Source organism: Lepidothrix coronata, unplaced genomic scaffold (assembly GCF_001604755.1).
Source record: "Lepidothrix coronata isolate B3197 unplaced genomic scaffold, Lepidothrix_coronata-1.0 Scaffold101, whole genome shotgun sequence".
Lineage (NCBI taxonomy): Eukaryota > Metazoa > Chordata > Aves > Passeriformes > Pipridae > Lepidothrix > Lepidothrix coronata.
In genome coordinates, this window is record NW_016690281.1 from 2,503,986 (window position 1) to 2,526,620 (window position 22,635).

General features: G+C 65.5%; 2 protein-coding genes across 5 annotated transcripts; one reads left to right on the forward strand and one right to left on the reverse strand.

The window, feature by feature from the left end:
* The first annotated feature begins 390 nt into the window (after positions 1-390).
* FLII (FLII, actin remodeling protein) lies at positions 391-10,207 on the forward strand. Its single transcript, XM_017823261.1, has 30 exons — positions 391-514; positions 1,377-1,487; positions 2,603-2,674; positions 2,803-2,883; positions 3,161-3,246; positions 3,391-3,552; positions 3,639-3,742; positions 3,835-4,010; positions 4,090-4,247; positions 4,351-4,435; positions 4,715-4,865; positions 4,981-5,114; positions 5,217-5,429; positions 5,511-5,690; positions 5,764-5,846; positions 5,918-5,992; positions 6,219-6,302; positions 6,369-6,540; positions 6,623-6,727; positions 6,931-7,122; positions 7,349-7,537; positions 7,628-7,767; positions 7,880-8,105; positions 8,265-8,419; positions 8,548-8,608; positions 8,690-8,818; positions 8,898-9,004; positions 9,209-9,314; positions 9,399-9,464; positions 9,632-10,207. Exons 1-30 carry the CDS (start codon positions 452-454, stop codon positions 9,764-9,766), a joined length of 3,801 nt encoding a protein of 1,266 aa, XP_017678750.1. The 5' UTR covers positions 391-451; the 3' UTR covers positions 9,767-10,207.
* LLGL1 (LLGL1, scribble cell polarity complex component) lies at positions 7,494-22,389 on the reverse strand. 4 transcript variants are annotated; one of them, XM_017823265.1, is made up of 24 exons: positions 22,309-22,389; positions 19,529-19,626; positions 17,396-17,477; positions 17,201-17,316; positions 16,641-16,799; positions 16,398-16,560; positions 16,161-16,296; positions 16,021-16,075; positions 15,783-15,940; positions 15,486-15,703; positions 15,310-15,377; positions 14,866-15,019; positions 14,372-14,476; positions 13,871-14,163; positions 13,638-13,791; positions 13,406-13,559; positions 13,024-13,307; positions 12,516-12,786; positions 12,316-12,430; positions 12,117-12,211; positions 11,885-12,008; positions 11,723-11,802; positions 10,533-11,526; positions 7,494-7,504 (listed from the first exon to the last, which is right to left on the reverse strand). In XM_017823265.1, the coding sequence occupies exons 1-22, from the start codon at positions 22,387-22,389 to the stop codon at positions 11,724-11,726; spliced, it is 3,162 nt and encodes a 1,053-aa protein (XP_017678754.1). In that variant the 3' UTR covers positions 7,494-7,504; positions 10,533-11,526; position 11,723. The 4 variants fall into 4 exon arrangements, with proteins under 4 accessions (XP_017678754.1, XP_017678752.1, XP_017678751.1 ...); XM_017823263.1 differs by having other exon boundaries at positions 12,117-12,205; positions 17,186-17,316; XM_017823262.1 differs by having other exon boundaries at positions 17,186-17,316.
* Positions 22,390-22,635: the final 246 nt, after the last annotated feature.

The following is a 22,635-nucleotide window of genomic DNA, read 5'->3' on the forward strand; positions in this document are numbered from 1 at the left end:
TTAGGGAAGGAAGGGACACCGCGGGGAAAAACCGCTCATGCCGGGGAAGGGTCACCCGCTCCTCACCCGGCCCTGCCGCAGCCGCCCCGGAGGGCACCGGCGGCGCTGGGGCGGTACCGCGCGCTCCGGGAGGGACCGGGACGGAGACCCCCCCCGCTGCCCGGGGGGAGGCGGCCGGGCCGCGGCGCCGCCGGGAGCGGGAGCGGAACAGGGAGCGGGATCGGGCCCGGCCCCCCCGCACTTACTGCGCGCCCCCCGCGCGGCCTCAGCCAATGGGGGCGCGGCCAGGCGCGGCCCCGCCCACCCGCGCGCGGAAGTGGCTCCCGGCCCCGCCCAATCGCTTTCGCGCGTCACGGCCGGGGCGGGGCCAGGGGCGGGGCCTGTCAGGGCGCGGCTCCGCAGGGTCCCCCCGCCCCGCCCTTCCCGTCCCGTCCCGTCCAGTCCCTCCGCCATGGCGGCCACCGGCGTCCTGCCCTTCGTGCGCGGCGTCGACCTGAGCGGCAACGACTTCAAGGTGCGGGGGAGAGGGAACGGGAGTGGGAGCGGGGACGCCCCGGCCACAGGGATCGGCGAGCCCGGGCCCCGCGCGGCGCTGTCAGGCCCGGTCCGGCCCCCCGGGCTGGGGAATCCCGGTACAGCGGGGGTGATGTTCAGGGTGGGCGGTCCCTGAGCCCCCACCCTCTACGGCTGGGGAACCTGCGGGCCCCCATGGGGTCCCAGAGAGACATGTGGTCCCCGATCCTCTACTTCCCAATCCCATTGGACTGGGGGATTCTGGCCCCCAGCCCCATAGTGCTGGGGTATCCTAACCCCTCAGCTCCCCATCCCATAGAACTAGGTGATCCCGACCCTCTCCAGATCCTAGTCCCATGAAAGCAGGTGATCCCAAATCCCAGTTCCCAATTCCATGGGACTATGTGATCCCAGCTCCTAATCCCATAGGACTGGGCAGTCCTGGTCCCCCAGATCCCAATCCCATGTGACTGTGTGATCCAAGCTACCAATCCCATGGGATTGGGGAATCCTGGTCCCTCACCCCCAAAACCATAGTACTGGGTGCTTCCAGCTACCAATCCCATAGGACTGGGTCATCATGGCCCTGAGCTCCCAGTCCCACAGGACTGGGCGATCCCAACCCCCCCAAGGTCCCAATCCCATAGGACTAAGTGATCTCAGCCCCAAAGCCCCCAGTCCCATAGGACTGGGTGATCCCAGTCCCCCAGTTCCCAACCTTATGGGACTGGATGATCCCAGCCCCCCCCAACTCCTGATCCCATAGTAATGGACAATCCCAGCCACACAGGGCCGGTCAGAGCGAGGTCCCCAGTTCCCCACCCCACGGGGCAGGGGGTCTCCTCACCCTCCTCCTCCCGCAGGGCGGGTACTTCCCGGAGCACGTGAAGGCCATGACCAGCCTGCGCTGGCTGAAGCTGAACCGCACAGGGCTCTGTTACCTGCCCGAGGAGCTCGCTGCCCTCCAGAAGCTGGTGAGCCCCACGTTTCAGGAGGGAATGGGGCTCCACTGTCCCGCTGGAGCCATGGGATCCGATAGGAGCCTGCTCCCTGCCAGCCCTGTGGCTCGTTGGCGGATGCTCCAGTGTCTAATAATAGGGCTGAGCTACGACGTGTGGTTGAAATCAGATGCAGGAGCTGTCAGGAGTGGGGTTGAGACAGGCTGGTAGTTGGTTTCACCTTGTTTTCCTAGAAAACCAGATGAAAACCCGTGCTTAGATCCTATGCCCCTTAACAGATGGGAAGGGGGGTGGTTAGTGTGGAGAGGATTAAGGTTTTGGGGCTTTTTCTTCCTCTTCTTCTGCTGAAATATATAATAAGCAGGAGCTGGCAGCTGCCTGGCCTTGTTTTTTGGGCGGCTCTACCAGGCCCTTCCTTGGTGGAGCTCCTTGGTGAGCCCGTGGCTCAGCTTTGCTTTGGTGGTGTCCAGGAGCACCTCAGGAACCTCTTTCAGTTGGTTCAGTCAGACAAACACAACGCTTTAAACGCTGCCAGGAGTCCCCATCCCTTTGCCAGGTGCAGGGAATCCCTCCCTGCTGCTCGGAACCGCGCTCCCCCTGGCCCTGCCACATGCTCGGGGGACACGGCGAGACTTAAATCCTTAAATCCTGGCATCCCGCCCACAGCCTGCCAATTCCTTGTTTTCATGAGCAGGCAACAGCCTGGCTGGTGATACCCAGAGGAAAACGTTTCCCCTGGGAGATTCCTCCCACCCCCCACCTACCCCACGTCTGCCCATTTCCAGATCACCCTTTGAGAAGTGTTGATTTCCGTTTCCAAGGACTGGGATCTGTTTGCTCAGAGACTGTGTGGGACTGCCACAGGCCAGCCTGGTGGCATCCCAAAGCAGGGCTGGGGTATCCCAGCCAAGGCTACCCCAGGAATGAGGGATGTGAGGGCAGTGTGGGCACGCTGGGGCCAACCAACCAGTTTGAGACTGGGAGTGTCCCAGCAGCTCTGTGAGGGTCAGGGCTTCCAAGTCCCCAGTTCTGTTGGAATGGAGGAGCCCCCACATCCATGTGGGGTCCCAGCTGTTGCTCTGAGCAGCCCTGGCTCCTCTCACTGGGGCTTGTTTGGGGCTTCCCTGCAGGAACATCTCTCCGTGAGTCACAACAGCCTCACCACGCTCCATGGAGAGCTCTCTGGCCTGCCCTGCCTCAGGGTGAGTGTCCCCCTCCCGCACCAGGTGTCCCCAGGCACCTCTCGGATCTGGGGGCACACAAGGATCGTACCTGGCCGCCTTGGGATGCTCAGCAGGCAGCTGAATTCCTGCCTGTCTCCCCTTTCCAGGCCATCGTGGCTCGTGCAAACAGCCTAAAGAACTCAGGAGTCCCTGATGACATCTTCCAGCTGGATGACCTCTCAGTGCTGGTGGGTACAGAGTCTCCTCCTGAATCCCATTCCTGCACCTCAGTGTCCCCTTGTTCTTCTTGAGGAGCACCAGTCCCAAACCCATGCCTGAGCTCCAGGGAAGCTGCCTGTGGGTTGGAGGACCCTTTGGCAGTGCCTCCAGCCATAGCTGGATTCCCCATATGCTGATCCAGCTCCTGCTGCAGTGCCCCCAGAGATGCCCCTCCTCAGGTTTGGGAGGTGGTGGCTGGATGCAGGGCCGGGGGTGACACCTGCTTTGTGCTCCCGTATTTCTCAGGACCTGAGCTACAACCAGCTCACAGAGTGTCCCCGGGAGCTGGAGAATGCCAAGAACATGCTGGTCCTCAACCTCGGCCACAACAGGTGGGTCCAGACCTGGGGTGACCATCTCCCCCTGGCCATGGCCACCTCCATCTGCCACCGGGTGCTGCTCTCTGCCCCTCCTCGAAGGAGGCCCGGGGCTGGTGCAGCTCCCAGGCAGCCCTGCATATCCCCGTATTCCCACAGCATCGACACCATCCCCAACCAGCTCTTCATCAACCTGACGGACCTGCTCTACCTTGACCTGAGCGACAACAAGCTGGAGAGCCTCCCACCGCAGATGAGACGCCTGGTCCACCTCCAGACCCTCATCCTCAACAACAACCCCCTCCTGCACGCACAGCTCCGGTAAGGCCCTGCTTTCCAGGCTGGATCCCAGTCTGCTGGTGCCTGCTCCACCCATCCTGAGGCTCTCCCTGGCCTGTGCTCCGCAGGCAGCTCCCAGCAATGACAGCCCTGCAGACCCTCCACCTCCGGAACACCCAGCGCACGCAGAGCAACCTGCCCACCAGCCTCGAGGGCCTGGTGAACCTGGCAGGTAGGCCCGGGGCCCCATGGAGCCCTGCAGGGGCTCTCCCAGCCCTGGTATGGGTCTGGCTGGTGGTGTCACCGTGTTGTCTCATCCCCCAGACGTGGACCTGTCCTGCAACGACCTCAGCCGTGTCCCCGAGTGCCTCTACACCCTGGGCAGCCTGCGGCGCCTCAACCTCAGCAGCAACCAGATCACGGAGCTGTCCCTCTGCATCGACCAGTGGACCCAGCTGGAGACCCTCAACCTGTCCCGCAACGCGCTCACCTCCTTACCTGTATGTCCCTTTCCATACGTGCTATCCCTGCCCGTGCTTCCATGGTTCTCCCTCACCTCGCCTTCTCCCCCTTCCCCAGTCGGCCATCTGCAAGCTGACCAAGCTGAAGAAGATGTACCTGAACTCCAATAAGCTGGACTTTGACGGGATCCCCTCGGGCATTGGCAAGCTCACCAACCTCGAGGAGTTCATGGCGGCCAACAACAACCTGGAGCTCATCCCTGAGAGCCTGTGCAGGTAGAAAACAGCCCACAGCTGGATCCCAAGAGGGGACACACAGACTGTGTGGTGACAGGACGTCACCCTGGGCTGGCCCATCACCAGCATCGCTGTCCCACAGGTGCTCCAAGCTGAGGAAGCTGGTGCTGAACAAGAACCGCCTGGTGACACTGCCAGAGGCCATCCACTTCCTGACAGATGTGGAGGTGAGCACCCGGCCCTCCCCTGCCTTGGGCTGGCTGCACCACAGCCCCAGTGCATCCCTGGGATCCCAGGGCTGTAGGGTGGGGTGGGTGAAGTGAGGTCAGGGGGGCACTCTGGCACACAGTTCTGCCCAGGCAGGGGGAGGATTTGGGGCTCCCTCCACATCCCCTCACCTCACCAAAGCCCAGGGTGCTCTGGAGGTCTCCATCCCACGCCACATCCTCGATGTCCCTGCAAGCAGGTGCTTCAGAGCACTGAGGTCTCTGTCCTCTCCTTGGCAGATCCTGGATGTCCGCGAGAACCCCAACCTGGTGATGCCCCCAAAGCCGGTGGATCGGACCTCGGAGTGGTACAACATCGACTTCTCCCTGCAGAACCAGCTCCGCCTGGCCGGAGCCTCCCCAGCCACTGTCGCCGCTGCCGCTGCTGCAGGTCAGTGTGCAGGGATGGGGGGGACAGCCCCTGGAGAGCCTGGGAAATGAGCTGTGCTCCATAGGGTGCCCCACAGGTGTCCTGGCTGCCTCTCACCCCGTCCCTGTGTCCCCAGGGAGCGGCACCAAGGACCCACTGGCCCGCAAGATGCGGCTCCGGCGGCGCAAGGACTCTGCCCAGGACGACCAGGCCAAGCAGGTCCTGAAGGGGATGTCAGACGTGGCACAGGAGAAGAACAAGAAGATAGAGGTGGGAGAGGGGCCCCGAGGGCATCACAGTGACCCTGGCCCACCCCGTGTGCCAGCAGGGACCCGGTTGTTCCCAACTTGCTGACCTGGCCCCGTCCCACAGGAGAGCGGGGAGGCAAAGGCGCCGGACCTAAAGACAAGGCGCTGGGACCAGGGCCTGGAGAAGCCACAGCTGGACTACTCGGAGTTCTTCAGCGAGGACGTGGGGCAACTGCCTGGCCTCTGTGTCTGGCAGATCGAGAACTTCGTGCCCACGCTGGTGGACGAGGCTTTCCACGGCAAGTTCTACGAGGCCGACTGCTACATCGTGCTCAAGGTAGCCGGGGAGGACTGAGGGTCCCCCACATCCCCAACCTGAGGATGCAGCTGTCCCATCTCACACCCTGTCCTTTCCCAGACCTTCCTGGATGAGAACGGTTCCCTCAACTGGGAGATCTACTACTGGATCGGGCAGGAGTCCACACTGGACAAGAAGGCCTGTTCTGCCATCCACGCCGTCAACCTCCGCAACTACCTGGGGGCCGAGTGCCGGTGCATCCGGGAGGAGATGGGGGACGAGAGCGAAGAGTTCCTCCATGTGAGGCCAGCCCCTGGCTCCCCTGTAGCCCCCAGCCCCTCCTCTCCCACCCTCACCCCCTCCTTGCCCCCAGGTCTTTGACAACGACATCTCCTACATCGAGGGTGGCACAGCCAGCGGCTTCTTCACCGTTGAGGACACACAATATGTCACCAGGTACTGCTGGGGACAGGGGATGTGTGGGGCAGGCAGTGCCCCATGTCCCACCATGGCTGTCCCTCCCCCAGGCTGTACCGTGTCTACGGGAAGAAGAATGTCAAGCTGGAGCCAGTGGCACTGAAAGGGACATCACTGGACCCCCGGTGAGTGACCAGGGGACACCAAGTCCCTGCAGAAAGTGCAGCAGGGTCCACCTGAGACAGCGTAGCTGCAGCTCTGGGGTAAAAATGGGCCATTCCAGCACCTTCCTACAATGATGTGGGTCCAAACCCCACTTGGCAGATGTGATGCCCTGCGGGGACCCCCCGGGGTGAGGGGTCACTTGGTGCACCCCACTCTCTCCTAACTCTTCTCACCTGTCTCCACCAGGTTTGTCTTCCTCCTGGACCACGGCCTCGACCTCATGGTGTGGCGTGGGAGACAGGCCACGCTGAGCAGCACCACCAAGGCCAGGTAGGGCTGGTGAGGGGGCTGGGGGTGTGGGGAGCCCAGCTGCCATCTCACCTGCTGCTGCCACAGGCTCTTCGCCGAGAAGATCAACAAGAACGAGCGGAAGGGCAAGGCCGAGATCACGCTGCTCACCCAGGGCCAGGAGACTCCTGAGTTCTGGGAAGCACTGGGGGGGCAGCCTGAGGAGATCCGGCCCTGTGTCCCTGATGACTTCCAGCCCCACAAGCCCAAGCTGTACAAGGTGGGGAGCTGTATCCATTGGGCTGTGGGCACTGCTGGGGTCCTGCAGCCCCCCCTCACCTGTGTCCCTGTCCCCTCCGCAGGTCGGCCTCGGTCTGGGCTACCTGGAGCTGCCCCAGATCAATTACAGGCTCTCGGTGGAGCACAAGAAGAGGCTGAAGGCTGATCTGATGCCAGAGATGCGCCTGGTAGGATGGGGCGGGGAGGTTCTCCCAGTCTGACCAGTGAAACTGGTTTCATGCCCCCTCTGCCTCCAGCTGTGCCCTGGGAGAGGCAGGTTCGGCCAGCAGCGCCCGGCTAGGGGATGCTCTGCTCTTCCCCGCTGTTGGGAGCAGGCAGGGTGTTTTCCAGCTGGGAATGCCTGACCCTCTCTTCCCTGGGATGCCCTCAGCTGCAGAGCTTGCTGGACACCAAGAGCGTGTACATCCTGGACTGCTGGTCTGATGTCTTCATCTGGATCGGGAGGAAGTCATCGCGGCTGGTGCGGGCGGCGGCGCTGAAGCTGAGCCAGGAGCTGTGCACCATGCTGCACCGGCCCAAGCACGCCATGGTCACCAGGAACCTCGAGGGCACCGAGTGCCAGGTAGGACACAGACCCCTTGGATGGGGTGCTTGGGCGCCAGGGAGGGTGCTGTGGCCCAGGGTGTGTTATCTGCTCCCCAATTTACACCTTGAGCGTCTGGAGGTGTTCCAGAAACGACGGGATGTGGCACTCCGTGCTCTGTCCTAGTTACTAGGTGGTGATTGGTCAGAGGTCGGATTCAATGATATTGGAGGTCTTTTCCAACCTTAATGATTCTGTGGTTTAGGTGTTCAAGTCCAAGTTCAAGAACTGGGATGACGTCCTGCGTGTGGATTACACCCGCAATGCCGAGACGGTGCTGCAGGATGGTGGCTTGGCCGGCAAGGTCCGGAAGGACGCCGAGAAGAAGGACCAGATGAAGGCCGACCTCACGGCGCTCTTCCTGCCCCGGCAGCCCCCCATGCCCCTCAGCGAGGTAGGGCTAGGGGCTCCTGTGAGTCCCCCCCAGCATGGGCCGGGTGCTCGTGGAGGGGCTGGAGGTCTGACAGAGCATGTGGGGTCACAGGCAGAGCAGCTGATGGAGGAGTGGAACGAGGACCTGGATGGCATGGAGGGCTTCGTGCTGGAGGGCAAGAAATTCGCTCGCCTGCCTGAGGAGGAGTTCGGCCACTTCCATACCCACGACTGCTACGTCTTCCTGTGCAGGTGACACCCAGCTTGTGCCCACTCGGGCTGTTGGACCACTTTGTCCCCCATCTCCCTGCCCAGGCCCCCAGCCTGCCCCATCCTTCACAACACTCCCTGTTCCGGCCCTCAGGTACTGGGTGCCAGTGGAGTACGAGGAGGATGAGGAGAAGAAGAAGAAGGGTGAAGGCAAAGGGGAGGAGGAGGGTGAGGAAGAGGAGGAGGAGAAGCAGCCCGAGGAAGACTTCCAGTGTATCGTCTACTTCTGGCAGGGCCGTGAGGCCTCCAACATGGGCTGGCTCACCTTCACCTTCAGCCTCCAGAAGAAGTTTGAGAGTCTCTTCCCTGGCAAGCTGGAGGTGACGCAGCTTCTCGGGTGACACGGGTACCCCTCTCTGCTTCCAAGGCTGAGGGCAGGGGACAGCAGAAGAGATGGGGGCTGGCAGGGGGGTGGAGCTGGAGCTTGGGGTTGCGTTTGGGGGGTCCCCATGGCCCTGCTGACACCCACCCCTGTCCAGGTGGTGCGCATGACCCAGCAGCAGGAGAACCCCAAGTTCCTCTCTCACTTCAAGAGGAGGTTTGTGATCCACCGGGGCAAGCGGAAGGAGCGGGCCAGCCCTCCCCAGCCCAGCCTCTACCACATCCGCACCAACGGCGGGGCCCTCTGCACCAGGTCAGTGCTCCAGGGGCTGCTCCAGGCCAGGCAGCACCCACACGTTCCAGGGTCCAGGTGGGATACCCACCGGTGGGCACAGCTGCCGGGTCTCTTGCTGATTTGTGCCTCGGGGGCTCCTTCTCTAGGTGCATCCAGATCAACACGGACGCTGGTCTGCTCAACTCCGAGTTCTGCTTCATCCTCAAGGTACTGCTCGGGGCTGAGCATCCTCAGGGGTGCCTGTGTGCCCTCCTGCCCCCTGGGCAGCCCTGACTCTGTGCTCCCCAGGTGCCCTTTGAGAGCACAGACAACCAAGGCATTGTCTACACGTGGGTGGGCCGGGCGGCCGACCCTGACGAGGCCAAGCTGGCCGAGGACATCATGAACCACATGTTTGATGACTCCTACAGCAAACAGGTGAGTGGGGCTGAGCACCAGCTTACCTGAGTGACAGGGACCACCCAGGCCATGCTCAGCCCTGTCCCTGCCCTCACAGGTCATCAGCGAGGGAGAAGAACCCGAAAACTTCTTCTGGGTGGGCATCGGGAGCCAGAAGCCCTATGATGAAGATGCCGACTACATGAAGCACTCTCGGCTCTTCAGGTGGGTGCTGGCACAGGGAGGGCTGCTGCAATCTGTTGGTTTCCTTCGTCCCACAGAGCCCAGGCTCCTCCTCTCCCATCTCTGTCCATCCCTTGGGAATCAACAAATCAAAACAGAGCTGCTCCATCACGTCCATTCCCTCTGCAGGAGCTGAGTCCTAGCAAACTCATGCCTGATGCTGTCCCCTTCTGGCTCTCCCCACAGGTGCTCCAATGAGAAGGGTTATTTCTCCGTGTCGGAAAAGTGCTCAGATTTCTGCCAGGATGATCTGGCTGATGATGACATCATGCTGCTGGACAACGGGCGAGAGGTGAGCTGGGGGCAGGAGGCTCTCCTGGGTTTGGATCTTCCAGCGGCTCCATGTGCTGAGCCCGGCTGCTGGTCCTTCCCGCAGGTCTACATGTGGGTGGGCACCCAGACCAGCCAGGTGGAGATCAAACTGAGCCTCAAGGCATGCCAGGTAAGGCCTCCCTCCTTCTCCACCTTGGGGCTGTGGGAGGGAGGATTTGGGCACTTCCATCTCCCCTCGAGGCCCTGGTCAGGGTGGTGCAGAACTCCTGGGCTAGGGAATGCCAGCCCTGGCGGTGGGCGAGGGCTGGGGACCCCCACGGCTGTGCTCTGCCCCAGGTCTACATCCAGCACATGCGCTCCAAGGACCCCACACGGCCCCGCAAGCTCCGGCTGGTGCGGAAAGGCAACGAGCCCTGGCCCTTCACCCGCTGCTTCCACGCCTGGAGTGTGTTCCGCAAACCACCCGCCTAAGGACTGGGGGCACCCGGTGCTCCGGCCACAGCCCCCCGGGCACGGCCGGATCCCGGCACCCTGCGCTGCCGCACACGCCTGCTCCCAGCCAGGCTCGGCTTGGAGCCGCTTCCCCCCGAGCCGGGGCCGGTGGGGAGCGCTGGGGCTCTGTCCCCCCCTTCTCCTGACACAGGGCCCCTCCCCTTCCAGGGGGGCCCCTGTTATGCCCTGCTTGGGGATGCTGCTGCCCCAAACCAGTGCCGAGCTCCCCCTGCAACTGGGGGGCAGGAGCGATTCCCAGTTTGGGGGGAGGACGCTTTGCTAAGGAGAACTGGGGAGAGCCGGGGGCTCTCAGCCCTGGGCCTTACAGCTGGGGGATGTACAGCTGTCCTGGGGGATGGAACCCTGGCAGGGATCAGCCCATCAGGATCATATCAATAAAGGCTGCACTTCTCACCCCGACACTGTCTCAGGCTCTGTCTCACTCCCAAGTGGGGTCCCCCCCACCCTGATCATGCCCCTCAGGGGAATCCCAGCACTCACCTGGCTCCAAGGCTCCCCGAACACCTGCAGCCCGGGCAGTTGATATTAAATGCTTTATTTTCAATATTAAAAACCAGTATTTTTAATAACTAAACAATGCTAAATTCATCTTACCAAAAAAAAAAAAAAAAACCAACAGAAAAAAAAAACAAAAAAACAAGGATGAGGTGTGTGGGGGGTTCTACCAGGGACGCTACAGCCCCGGCCTCGGCCGGCAGCAACAGAGCCCGACCCCCTCAGCCACACATGTACCGCAAGAGAGCCCGTGGGGGGGCCACGACGGCCCTGGATCCCCAAAAAGAGAGGGGCAGGGACCAGGCTGAGCCCCATGGGGACAGCTACCATGGGCCAGGGGACAGAGCCGGCATCACCACAGCCCCCTGGGAGGGCAAGGCTGGGCTCAGAGCCCAGGGGGGATTTGGCACAGTGAGACCCCCAGGGTGGGGCAGCCCAGCCTGGGGCAGGAGGGAGCTGGGGCAGCCCCATCTGCCCCCCCCGCCCAGCACCAACACGGACCAGGACCAGGAGCTGGTGTGTATTCCCACAGCATGATCCCATCCCAAACCCACCCGTGGCAGGAATTAGTGTCAGAAAGGAGCAGCAGGCACAGAGCCCAACCTGGAGAATAGCCCTTGGAGAAGCCACTAAGAGAAAAAGGCCACCTGTGACCCCCCACTGTGCCCCTCCCCGGGCTGCTCAAGGCCTCCAGTGCCTGCTTGGGAGCCAGGGGGTCCCTGCTGGGCTCCCCTAGGAAGGAGACAGTCCCTGTATGGCAGCCGGAGCTGGCAGGGGACGGGCCTGTAAACTGCAGGGAGCCGGGCATGTAAACACAGACCAGGGTATGGGGGGGCCGTGCCCAGGGGCTCCCGGTCCCCCACCTCCCCGAGGGACCAAAACCGGCGGACAAGGGGGATCCCACGAGCCCCAGCCCTCCCCACGGAGCCAGGGAAGCAGCAGCATCCCCCAGGAAGGGGGCTCTGGAGCAGGGGACAATGACACTTGACCGTGTATAAAAAAGAAAAATATCTTCCCCGGGAAGAGTTTGTGCCCCACAGGCCCAGCTCAGGGGTCCAGGGCCGGCGGCCAGGCAGGGAGGTGTGGGGGGAAGGTGCCGGAGCCGGGGCGGTGTTAGAGAAGAGGCGAGTCTACGTTACATGGGGAGGGGGCGCGGGGGGTCCAGTCGAGTCGCGCATCCCGGGAATCCGAGCACTGAGATGGGTCAGGGAGGCCAGCAATGCCTGTGGGGGACACAGCCCCTGAGAAGGGGACCAGGGGGGCCCGGGACACACGTCCCCCCCGCTCCCCTTCCTCCACAAGCCCCAGGGACCACAGCACATTCCCATTCCTCCCATGAGGAATTTGGATGCCGGGGCGTGGCATTGGGTTCCCAGGTCCAAACTGCACTCCCACCCCAGGGACCAGCCTCTCACAGACCTCACTTGATGAGGATCCCCGTGGGCCGGGCCTCGTCCTCACTGGCATTCCTCAGGTTCCGCTCTGCTTCCTCTGAGGACCTGGGGCAGAGCAGGGTCAGGGGTGGCTGAGGGCACTCCCACAGCCCCTTGGCACCAGTCACCCCATTCCCACCCCACTCACGCCAGGAAATCCTTCACTTCCTCCACGGTGGTGTCCCCGGTGGTGTCCAGCGGGTTCTCCAGGCTGCTGTTGGGGGAGTCAATGGGGCCAGGCGAGAAGGCAGCCAAGTGCTCCTCGGGGGACCCTGGAGAGCGATGGGGACGGGAGAGATTGGAGGCAGCCAGGCCATGGAGCCGGCCCCAGAGCAGAGCCCACAGGACATGGTGTCAGTGCTGGGACGGGGATCACTCACGGTCACTGTCAGAGGGGGAGTGCCGGCCCTCAGGGCTGCGCGGGACGTGGGTGCCGTTCGCCTGTGGCAGCTTCGGTGTCGCCATCAAGCTGTTGCTGGAAGGAACGGGACAAGTTACATCCAGAGCCGGTGCCAATGGGGTGGGTGTACAGGGCTGCTGCCACAGCAAAGCCCCCCACACCCCCAGGGCACGTCCCACCTGAGGCAGGAGGTGTCCTGGAGCCGGGCGACCTCCAGCCGGCACAGCGGCTCCGTCACGTTCCTGGCGCTCAGCGAGAAGCGCTCGAACTCGGACGGCGAAATTAGGTAGAAACCTAGAGAGGAGACAAAAGGGAGCCTCAGGAGGCTGCAGCAAAGGACAGCGTCCCATCAACATGGGATGTCACCTGGTGCCCTCACCTTGGCCATGCTTGGTGAAGACACAGGAGGCAATGCCGCTGATGTCCTCCTTGCGGATGCAGCCGTAGTGGACCTGGGGCCGCAGGCTGGGCACAGTGAAGATGTGGATGTCCCCCAGGTTGGTGAGACAGGCCAGGCAGTTCTCCAGCCGCTCCTCAGAGCCAGCGCTGGTGCTGGCCAGGCTCACCAGGGCCACCTTCCGCACCCGGCAGCCCTCGTGTGCCGTCAGCTTGAACTTGGTCTTGGCACTCACTTTGGGGAGCGTGAAGACCTGGGAGGGGGAGAGGAGCCAGGTGTCAGAGGGGAACAGGAACCTGTGGGGTTTTGGTGGCTACCTTTGCCCTTAGCAAAAGGCAGCACTTTCCCCTTGGATCAACCACTCCAGGGAGAGGCATAGGAGGGCTCCCAGACTTGGCTGGTCACCTCCAGCCCTGTTCCTGCACAATGGGGACGCAGGACATGTTGTGTCCCATCCCTTCCACAGCAGGACAATGAATCCCACGCTCACCTTGAACTGCTCCTCTGAAGAGATGAGCATGGAGTGGCTGCCCTGCATGTCGGGGGCCTTGGCGAGGTCCCGAGACACCTCATAGGGCTCGGGCAGGGGGTTCCCCCGCCCATCCAGCACTGCAATGGCCACCACTGGCGCCCGGTGCATCAGCTGGATCTCCTTCCCCAGCACCGCCTCCACCGCCCGCTCCGAGAACTTCTCCTGCGACGGCACCTCCAGGGCGTAGGCGAACACCGACCCCGAGTTGGTCCCTGCCCACATCGTGGGGCCGTGGTGGGCGGCTGCAGGGGAGGGAGCAGTGTCAGAGCCCCCTCCCCATGGCATGGCACCAGCCAGACCCAGCTCAGGGGCTTTTCCCGGCGAGGGAGGGGGGTCTCACCGTCGCGAAGGAAGGTGTCGGCAAAGTAGAGGCACCGCACGACCCCCGAGAGCGAGTCATCGGCCGAGCGGGGCTCGATCCGCCGCTGCACCGGCGTCATCTCCACCTCGGGGGGCCCCGCCTGCTCCGCCAGCTGCGCGTTGGCCTCCTGCACCTGGGGAGGGGGACACGGGGTCAGTCCCTGCCTGGCGGGGACAGGGACCCGCCGTGGTGGCCCCTGCTCCCTGCCCACCTTGCTGGAGGGGCTGCTGGCATTGAGTCTCTTCTTGCCGGACACTCGGCTCTTGCGGATGCGGCGGAAGGACTGGCGCAGGGACTTCTTGAGGGACTTCACGCGGGACAGGGGCCCCTCCATGGCCAGCGAGTCGTTGGGGTGCAGGGTACACCTGCGGGCACCGATGCTGCTCAGCACCCAGACCCCACCACGTCGCTCTGGGGTGTCCCCAGCACCGAGAGCCCCCATACCTGGCCAGCACGGGGTTGCGCCGGTAATAGTCGAAGAGCCCAAAGCCGTGGCTGGTGCCAAAGGCCACGAGGTTCCACTCGGAGTGGAGGGTGACAGCGGTGACGGCGGCAGGGGGGACGCACTGCACCAGCACGCTGGGCTGGAAGCCGGGGGCGAAGTGCAGGGGGCCATTCCGGGGGGCCAGCCGGTCATGGCCCTTCCAGGTGAAACCCTCACGGTCCTGCAGCAGGTCCACTGTGGCCACGCTGACCGCGTGCTCCGACTTCTCGTCACTCAATTCCATCACCAGCACCTGCAGGGACAAGCATGGATGGCGGGACACACGCTGGACCCTCCAGACAGTCCCCTTGCAGCATGCCAGGGGCTAAACCCCGCGAGTAGGAGCCTTTCGGGGACAGCCATGGGGGTCTGTGGGGTCTGCAGCCCCCGCCATGCTGCGGGTCTCCAAGTGGGGAGCTGAGAGGTTCCCGGCAGCCCCCGCTCTGCTCTCCCTGCCCTACCTGCCCTGCTGTGCCTGCCACCACCATCTTGGCCGTGTACTTGCAGAGCGCGATCTTCTGCACGCCCAGACGTGGGTCGTCGCTGTAGGGATCAAAGCAGCCCACCTGTGTGGGGGGGGGACAGGTGAAGGGGGGCTGGGACCCTTCATACAGCTGTGGGGTGGGCCCCCAGCTGCACCCCCACGTCCTCCCAGCAGCTGTGGCACATGGCATCACGCCCAGGGAAGGTCTGTCCCCACGCACCCCCCGACTCTCCCCCTCCACCAGGGCAGACCCGCGGGATGGGGCACACGGAACAAACGCCCCTTGTGTCCCCACGGTGCGTCACACGGCAGCTGTGCCCTGAGCCGGGGGACACGTCCCCGGGGCGCAGCCGGGACGGCTCCGGCAGGTGCACCCCCCGTGCCCGCCTCTGGACTTGCCCCCCTCTGTGCTGGCAGAGCCAGGGGGGTGCTGGGGTCCATGGCAGTGCCCCCCTGCCTTGGGCACCTCACCTTGCGGAACGGCGGCCACTCCTCCTCGCCCGCCTGGTTGAGGCTGTCGTTGTGCTCACAGTCTGTCTGGAAGATGCTGGCGGTGCCCAGCTTGTAGAGGGGCTTCAGGGAGACCCCTGAGGCATCCCAGAACCGCACCGTGCCGTCCTCGTGCCTGCACGGGGGGGCCCTGTCAGCACGGGGCCCCGACATCTGCCCGGCTAACAAGAGCTGCCTGTGTGCTGGCAGCCACCGTGCCAGAGGGGGGGACAAGGGGGGACAGCACAGAGGATGACACACTCATGCCCAGCAATCAAGCTGAACGAGGAAGGGCAGCCCACCCAGCAAGAGTGGCTGGGCCTCACCACCACTCTATCCCAATCCCCCACCGCAGGAAGGGGTGAGGATGTGTGTCCCCCAAGGTTTGAGTTTCCCAGACCCCCCTCCCACTGCCAGGCCACTCACCCAGTGAGGAGAAGCCCCCTCTGCGTGGGCTCCTGGGCCAGGTTCTTCCCCCCATCAATGGGCCAAGCCTGGAGGGAGGGATGGAGAGGGGATGGAGGGAGGGAGGGAGGGATGGAGCCCACCAGCCCAGCCTTGGAGGCTCAGGGGTCTCCCTCCCCACCACCCCTGTCACTGACCGCAGAGGATTGCCGGGGGCTCTGCTGCTCGCCAACACTGACAATCCTCTCCCAGAGCTTGAGGGGCACATTGGAGACGTGGCAGGAGCAGGTGATGGCAGAGGAGTGGAGGGGTGCCAGGTACGGGGCGGGGATGGTGGGCCAGCCTGGCGTCTGGAGGTCGATGGCCACCAGCTCCTCCTCCACCAGCACCACGAGGGCTCGGGGGTTCTCAAAGCCTGGGGAGAGGGGAGATGGCTGCAAGGAGAGACCCCCACACCATCACCAGCTCCCCAGGGTGGCCCCAGTTGCACGTACCTCCCTCGGGCACCTCCGCGCCCTGCACGGTGAAGAAGTCGATGACGCGGGAGGTGAAGTCGAGCGTGGCCAGGCTCTGGCCCTGCAGCACGCTCACACAGTGCCGGTCACCGTAGCTGGCCCGCGGCATCCCCCCGCTAAAGATGATGAAGGGGTTCCTGGGTGGGAAGAAGCAGCTTCCATCAGACCCTGGACCCCCCTCGTGCCCCCTGTGCCCACCTCCAGCCCACCCACGTACCCCGACTCGCAGGTGCGCCAGAGGATTTTGCTGATGGCTTTGCAAGGGAAAGGACCTGAAAGACACCAACCCTGTGGTTGTGGCACCAAGTTGGGGGGATCAGCTCCCAGCCCAAGGGCCCCCAGATCCCCGTCCTATACCGTAGGGGATGGTGGACATGACGGGCTGCTGGGTCCTCTGGCCGGTGCCGCTCACCGCCCACACCATGTACCCGCCGTCACTGTGGGAGCTGACGATGCTCTTCCCGCTCTGCTCCCAGGCCAGGCTCTCCAGCTGCTGTGGGGGTACACGGGGGGTTCAGCACCAGGATGGGGACACACACACAAGGCCACAGCCCTGCCACACAGCCCTGCCAGCCCCCCGTCAGCCCCTGGTACCTGGTTCCCCAGGAAGAGGTGCTGGACAACACGCATGCTCTGCTCCCAGAGGACCACCAGCCCCCGGCTGTACCCGATGAGGAGCCGGCTGCTGTCACGTGGGTGCTCCTGGATGGATTCCACCGGCCCCAGCGCCTTCCCGCAGCGGTAGTCATCGGGGACACTGCGGGGGGACACACACACAGGGGGTCAGGGGGGACTAGGGGTGGTGGGGAGGGAACACGGGGCCTGCAGGGCTCTCACCTCTGCAGGATCTCATCCGGGAAGAGGGTCTTGTCCTCCAGCAGCGTCAGAGTGGGCAGGGTGAGGAAGTACACGGCACCGCCCTCGGTGCCCAGGCAGACCAACGTGCCAGCAGACATCGGCAGGACCACCGTCACCCGCGTGATGCCGGGGGAGCAGCTGGAGGGGGAGGTTGGAGGCTGTGTGAGCACCGTGCAGAGAGACCCCGAACCTTCCCTGCCCCATCCGTGCATCCCCATTCCCCTTGGGCCCAGGAGACTGGAGACAGGGACAGACAGCCTCAGTGCTAGCAGCAATTAGAGCCATTAATCATCCCAGGGCCCTACCAGCACCTATAAAAAGCCCAGGGCTTCACTGCATTCCCCCAGCACCCCTGTCGGGATCGGAGGAGGATCTTGGTGGAGAAAACACCACCACTGAGGGGACCTTGGCCACCGTCCCGCCGGAGCAGGGCGGCTGCTCCCACGCGCCGTTCCCAGCCGGCAGCGGTATCGCTTTGGCCGCAGCCCCGCGGGGGAGCGGCCAGGACCCCCCCAGGCAAGTACTTAGTGCTGCCGGACCCTGGGCGTCCCGGGAGGCCGAAGCTGCGCGTCTCTTCCAGGTGGGAGCAGCCCTCCTTCTGGCAGACCTCCCAGAGGTGCACTGTGTTGTCATCCAGCAGAGAGAGGAGCCAGCCCTGAGGATGGGGGGATAATAGTGGGGTGTGTGGGGGTCCCGGGGGGCTGCTGCCAGGCCCCCTCAGGACACCCACGTACCTGGCCAGGCAGGAAGTGCAGCTGGGTGACAGTGGCCGTTTCCTTGTGCAATCCCGTCAGCTCCACGCCCGGCGCGCCATATCTGGGGGGGCCGTCAAAGAAACAACAAGGGTAGAGCCCCCCCCGCCCCCAGTGAACCCCAGGACACCCCCCCAATTTCTCTAGGTCACAGTTCTGCCAACAGGTGCCAGTTTAGCCTCCTGTCCCTGGGAGAGCCAGGGCAGAGCATCCCTGGTTGTGTCACATATCAGAACCGGCCTTGGCACCACTGTCCCCAGCTGGGATCCACCAAGAACCTCTGTCTGGGACATTCCAGGCCAAGCCAGGATCCACCAAGCACCTCCGACTCCAACCGGGACATCCCGGGTCAGGCTGCGGCTGACACAGGGCCGGGGTGGGTGTGTGAGAGGCGCCGGGAGCCCCGGCACGCACCAGCAGCGGGGTGGGGTTCGGCATGCGCCGGCACAGCCTCACTCACCCAACTGGTCCCGGCTCCTTCAGCGACGCCGCTCGGCAGGAACCGGGGCAGGACCCGCACAGTGGCTCCAGCACCGCACGGAGCACCCCAGCCTGGCATCCCCGATACCCCCCGGACCCAGCCAGCTGCTCCCCCCAGCACGGTGTCACCGGTGCATGGCACAGCCACACCTGGGCACACCATGTGCCAGGGGTCCTCGCCCCCAGCTGCCTCCTGGTGCCCTCAGAACAGAGAACCAGTCCGTCGGCTCTGCCCAGCCGGACAGGCAGGAGCTGTCTGGCAGTGCCGGGCACAGCCGAGCCAGCAGAGCCAGACAGGAGCCACGGAGTTTTAGGGAGAGCAGACAATGGGGTGTGCGAGGTGGAGCATGCAGGGGGCTCTGACTGCTAGGTAGACGGGGGGTGCCACCCACCCTTGCTCATCCTGGGGTCTTTCCCCACCAAAACTGGTGCTGCCAGCTGAGAGCCCTTGGGACAAGTAGCTCAGGAACACTAGTGTATGGGACAGGGGTCCAAGCCCAGTGACCTCCAGCTGCCCCAGGAGACCCCCCAGGCGATGGCATCCCCTCGATGCTGGACTGCCCCTGCAGCCAGATCCACCCAGCCCAGCTGGGGAGCACCCATGGGTGCCCCCACTAACCAGTAACGCCAGTCAGGCCAGCTCTGGCTGCTGCCTCACCCGGCCCGGCTTCCCCAGCACCGCCAACCTCCAGAAGCATCTTTTTGGCGGCAGCTGGAACGGGGCTGGGTGGGCACGGGGTGCAGGACCACACTGGTGGTACCACTCCAAAACCACCCCCGCAGAGGATGCTCGGGGCACCGCAGCCCCCGCAAGGGCATCCCCACGAGGCTGGGGGGGCTCAGCCGGGACCAGCAGCCCCGGGCGGGCAGGCGAGCAGGGCGGCTGGCGACGTCGCGGCCGGGCTGGCACCCGGGCGGCCCCGGCAGAACAAAACACGCCATCTTTGTGCTCGGGAGGCCGCGAGTCGCCGGCCTGGGGGAGGGGGAGCAGCGCGGCCCCCCCGCACCCCGACCCCGCTGCGGGCGCAGCCGCCCCCGCGCCCCCACCCCACATTCCTGCGGCGCGGGGGCCCCCCGAGCATGGGCCGCATCCAGCCCTGGCCGCCCGCCAGCAGCCCTCTGAAGTCTCCCTGCACGCTGCCGGCAACAAAAGCCCGGCCGGCGTCCCCTGCTTCGGCCCCCCACCCGGGACCGGGCTCAGCGCCCACCGCAGCCCCTCACCCCGGCGCCGGGCCGGCCAGAGCTCCCGCTGCCCACCCCCTGCCCCCCGAGGGCTGCGTGAACAAGGTCAGGATGCACAGGAGCCCCCCGGGATGTGGGGGTGACACTAGGAAGGACCCCTACTTGGGATGCCACCCAGGACGGCCAAGCCCCTTTGCCCCCCCGCACCCCGCGATGTTTTGGGTGAGGTGGGGGTTTCCTCCAGCCTCCCCTTCCCCGCCCGGCCCAGCTGCAGCACAGCTGGACGGATGGATGGACGGATGGACGCCAGCGGAGCAGGGGCTGCCGGATGGGCCAGAAGCAGCACAGCCACGTCTCCAAGCATTCCCCAGGATGGAGAGAGCCAGAGGAGTCCAGGAGGGCTTGGGGGGGGGGGTGGTCCTTACCTCCTGCTCATGGGGGGGAAAAGGATACAGCTTGACGGCTCCTGCCTTGGTGCCAATGGCCATCACGCGCAGCACGGGGTCGTAGGCCAGGGCGCTGGGCTGGCTGGGGAAGCCGTGCTCCACCGTCTGCCACGGGGACAGGCAGGTCAGAGCGGGACCCCCCACCACTGACTGCCCCCCAAACATCTCCCATGGCCCCCTCTAACCCCCACAGCCCTGATCCTGCACCAGCCTGAGCATCACCCCTACAATGGGGGGTCACAAGGATGCTGTCTGGTCCCCCACTGCCACCAAGGGGGGCCTTGGGGAGCGGGGACATCACTTCTCACCCTATTTCTACTCAGCAACCCAAAAGCCACACTGAGGACCGGAGTAGGTCTGAGCTTGCACAAACCACTGCACCACCCACCGGCCCTTTGGGATGCGACCCCCCGCTCTAAACCCCCTGCCCGAGGCAGGGACACCCCAGGAGGGGTGAGTGGGACCCCCGCCGCGGCATTACCGGGGGTCCCCGATGCCGGGCGGCAGAACCAGGTGAGCGGGACCCACCAGCACCCGGGACGTCCCCGCTGGAGCCGCGTGCCGCCCGCGGGCACCTTCCCAAGGAAGTCCCGGCCGGCGACGGCGTGCCTGGACTCGCCGGCCGGGGAGGGGCTGCCACCTGGCAGCGGGGGGACGCGGGGGGCACCCACCGCCCCGGCCCCGAGGGGACCGCAGCGCTCCCGGGGGCAGCTCGGCTGAGCAGCCACGGCGCGATCAGACGATACGGAGCCCGCCGGAGCCAGACTGGCCGGATCCTGACCTGCTCCCTTTGTCTGGGGCATCCCGAGAGGCGCAGCGGGGCGGCTTTTCACACCCGCCGGCGGCAGCCACGATCACCCAGCTCCTGCTCCCCTCCCAGGGGACACCTTCAGGAGCGTGACAACGTTCCCAGCCCATCCAAGGCGTCCCAGCCTATCCAAGTGGGTCCCAGCCCATCCAAGGGGTGAGGTAGTGGATGCTTGTGGGTGCTGATCCCTGTGGCAGCCCCACACAGGGTCACCCCGATTCCCCCCAGGATGCACGCTGGGCTGGAGGAAGGAGCTGGGACAGCAGCAGCGCAGGGACACCACAGTGATGCTTTAGGCCGGGGTCCAACACGATGACAGCGGCAAAGACTCCCCAAAAAGTGCTGTCCCGGCTGCTCCCCAGCACTCCCAGCCCCGGACGGGGGCCCGGCTCAGCCCCCCGCCCGCAGCCCTCCCTCCCGCCCGCAGCGGGGCCGCATCCGGCAGGCTGTGCCGGCCGGCCAAGGCGCGCTCCCGGCCAAATCACAGCAAATCCCAGGCAGATCTGGAGCTCGGGAGGAAAAACAACCGTTAATGGGAGGCAGGTGGGCAGCCGGCTGCCTCAGCACTGGGACGGTCGGAGCGGGGCTCCCCCCGGCCCCCCCCCGGACATCCCACCGGCACAGACCCCACAAGATGCCCCCTCGGGCAGGATCCAGCCATGGGAATGCACTCCCCAAAAACGGGGGGCTCCAGCTGGGCTGAGCCTTGCACCCCGGCGAGACCCCCTCTGGGGGGATCAGGGCTGTGCTGGGCAGGGGCTGCTGGCTCCGAACTTATCCCACAGCACACCCCGACACCTCCCAGCTCGGCCCCACCGTGGGACAACCCCGGGGTCCCTCTGGTGCACGGCGGGGAGTTGGGCAAGTACCCAACGGCAGTGCTAGGATGTGCCAGAGGATGGACAGACACAGTTTGGGCTCATCCAGGGGCCACTACCGGTGGTCTCCTATCCCCCAGGGCCAGCGCAGGAGGGTGGTCCCAACGCCGCGGGGCTCCCGGGATGGGGTGCAGGGAGTCCCAGGCGGGCACCCGCCGGCACAGCCCGATGCCCTGAGGGAAAGGTCCCCCACCCCAGGGTTCGCAGGGTCCCTCCAGCATAGTTTGATGAGCTTGGGGGCATCCCGCACCCGAATGAGGGAACCGAGTGGGAAACGTCCCCAGTGCCCAAACTCTGCGAGTCCGATGACCCCCAAACCCCACAGACACAATTTGGGGTGCAAGGGGATCAAGCCCCGGGGGTCATCGCCACAGCCCTTACGGCCGACACAGGGGGTCCGGCACCACCAATATCCCACTCCTGCGAGGACTGGGGCGAGGGCCTGAGCCCCGCACGGGGGGTGCAGCCAGGGATGCTCCAGGGCTGCACCCCCCTGGACAGTGAAAGCAAGAGGAGAGGAGGGAGAGGAGGAAAAGGAGGAGAGAAGAGAGGAGGAACAGGGTGGGGGACCACGGGACACCCCGAAACGCCGGCGAGCGAGGCCTGGGGGAAGCCCCGGGACAGGGCGAGTGCGGGAACAGGGACGCTCCGGGAAGGGGCTGGGAGAAGGGATGTTGCGCTAGTGCGGGGGTCGCATCCTGCCCCCGTGAACTCCGCGGGAGGAGCGCAGCCCCCCGGGGCGCATCCCGCACCCGGGGGCTCCCGGTAGCCACCCCCGGGGGTGCATCCTCCCGCACCCCTGCTCCCGGGGTTCCCCCCCCCGGCAGCCCCGTCCCCCCGAGAGTGCCCCCTCCCCGGGGGTGCCGGGGGGTCCCGGTGCGCGGCTTCCCGGGGATTCACGGTGCTCTCGGGGGAGGCGGTGCCCGGCACGCCGCTCGCCTCCCCGCGGGCAGCATCCCGCGCCGTGGGGTCCCGCAGCCCCGCGCCCCCGGGGACGGGGTTGCCCGCACACCGCACCCCGCCCGGTGCCTCCCGATGCCTCCCGGTGGTCGCCGCCCCACCGGGACCCTCCGCCGCGCCCCGCGCTCGCCCTGGACGCACCTTGCTGAAGGCGAAGAGGTCGTGGCGGAGGCGGTCGCGGTGCGGGTCGGCACCCTGCCGCCGGAACCGAAACTTCATCATGGTGGGGCCGGCGGCGGCAGCAGCGGCGGCGGCGGCGGCGCGGTACCGGGCGGGGCGGGCGCGGCCGGCGATGGCGGGGCCGGTCCCGGTCCCGGGAGGCGGTGTCGGTGTCGGGGCCGGGCGGGGCGGGGCCGGCAGGGGGCGCGGGGCCGGTGCGGGATCCCCGGTGCCGGTGCGGGGTCCCGGTGCGCGCGCCCGCCGAGCCCGGGCAGGCACCGCCGCGGCGGGGGCGGGGCGGGAGGGGGG

Bases quoted from the DNA above. Each gene is read 5' to 3' on its own strand.
- FLII (XM_017823261.1), top strand. From the start codon at position 452: ATGGCGGCCACCGGCGTCCTGCCCTTCGTGCGCGGCGTCGACCTGAGC. The intron at 5,993-6,218 runs GTGAGTGACCAG...TGTCTCCACCAG, and splicing joins GGGACATCACTGGACCCCCG to GTTTGTCTTCCTCCTGGACC. The intron at 9,005-9,208 runs GTGGGTGCTGGC...CTCTCCCCACAG, and splicing joins AAGCACTCTCGGCTCTTCAG to GTGCTCCAATGAGAAGGGTT.
- LLGL1 (XM_017823262.1), bottom strand. From the start codon at position 22,389: ATGATGAAGTTTCGGTTCCGGCGGCAGGGTGCCGACCCGCACCGCGAC. The intron at 19,627-22,308 runs GTGCGTCCAGGG...TCCCCGTGGCAG, and splicing joins ACCTCTTCGCCTTCAGCAAG to ACGGTGGAGCACGGCTTCCC. The intron at 12,431-12,515 runs GTGAGGGCACCA...TCTCCTCTCTAG, and splicing joins CTTCACCAAGCATGGCCAAG to GTTTCTACCTAATTTCGCCG.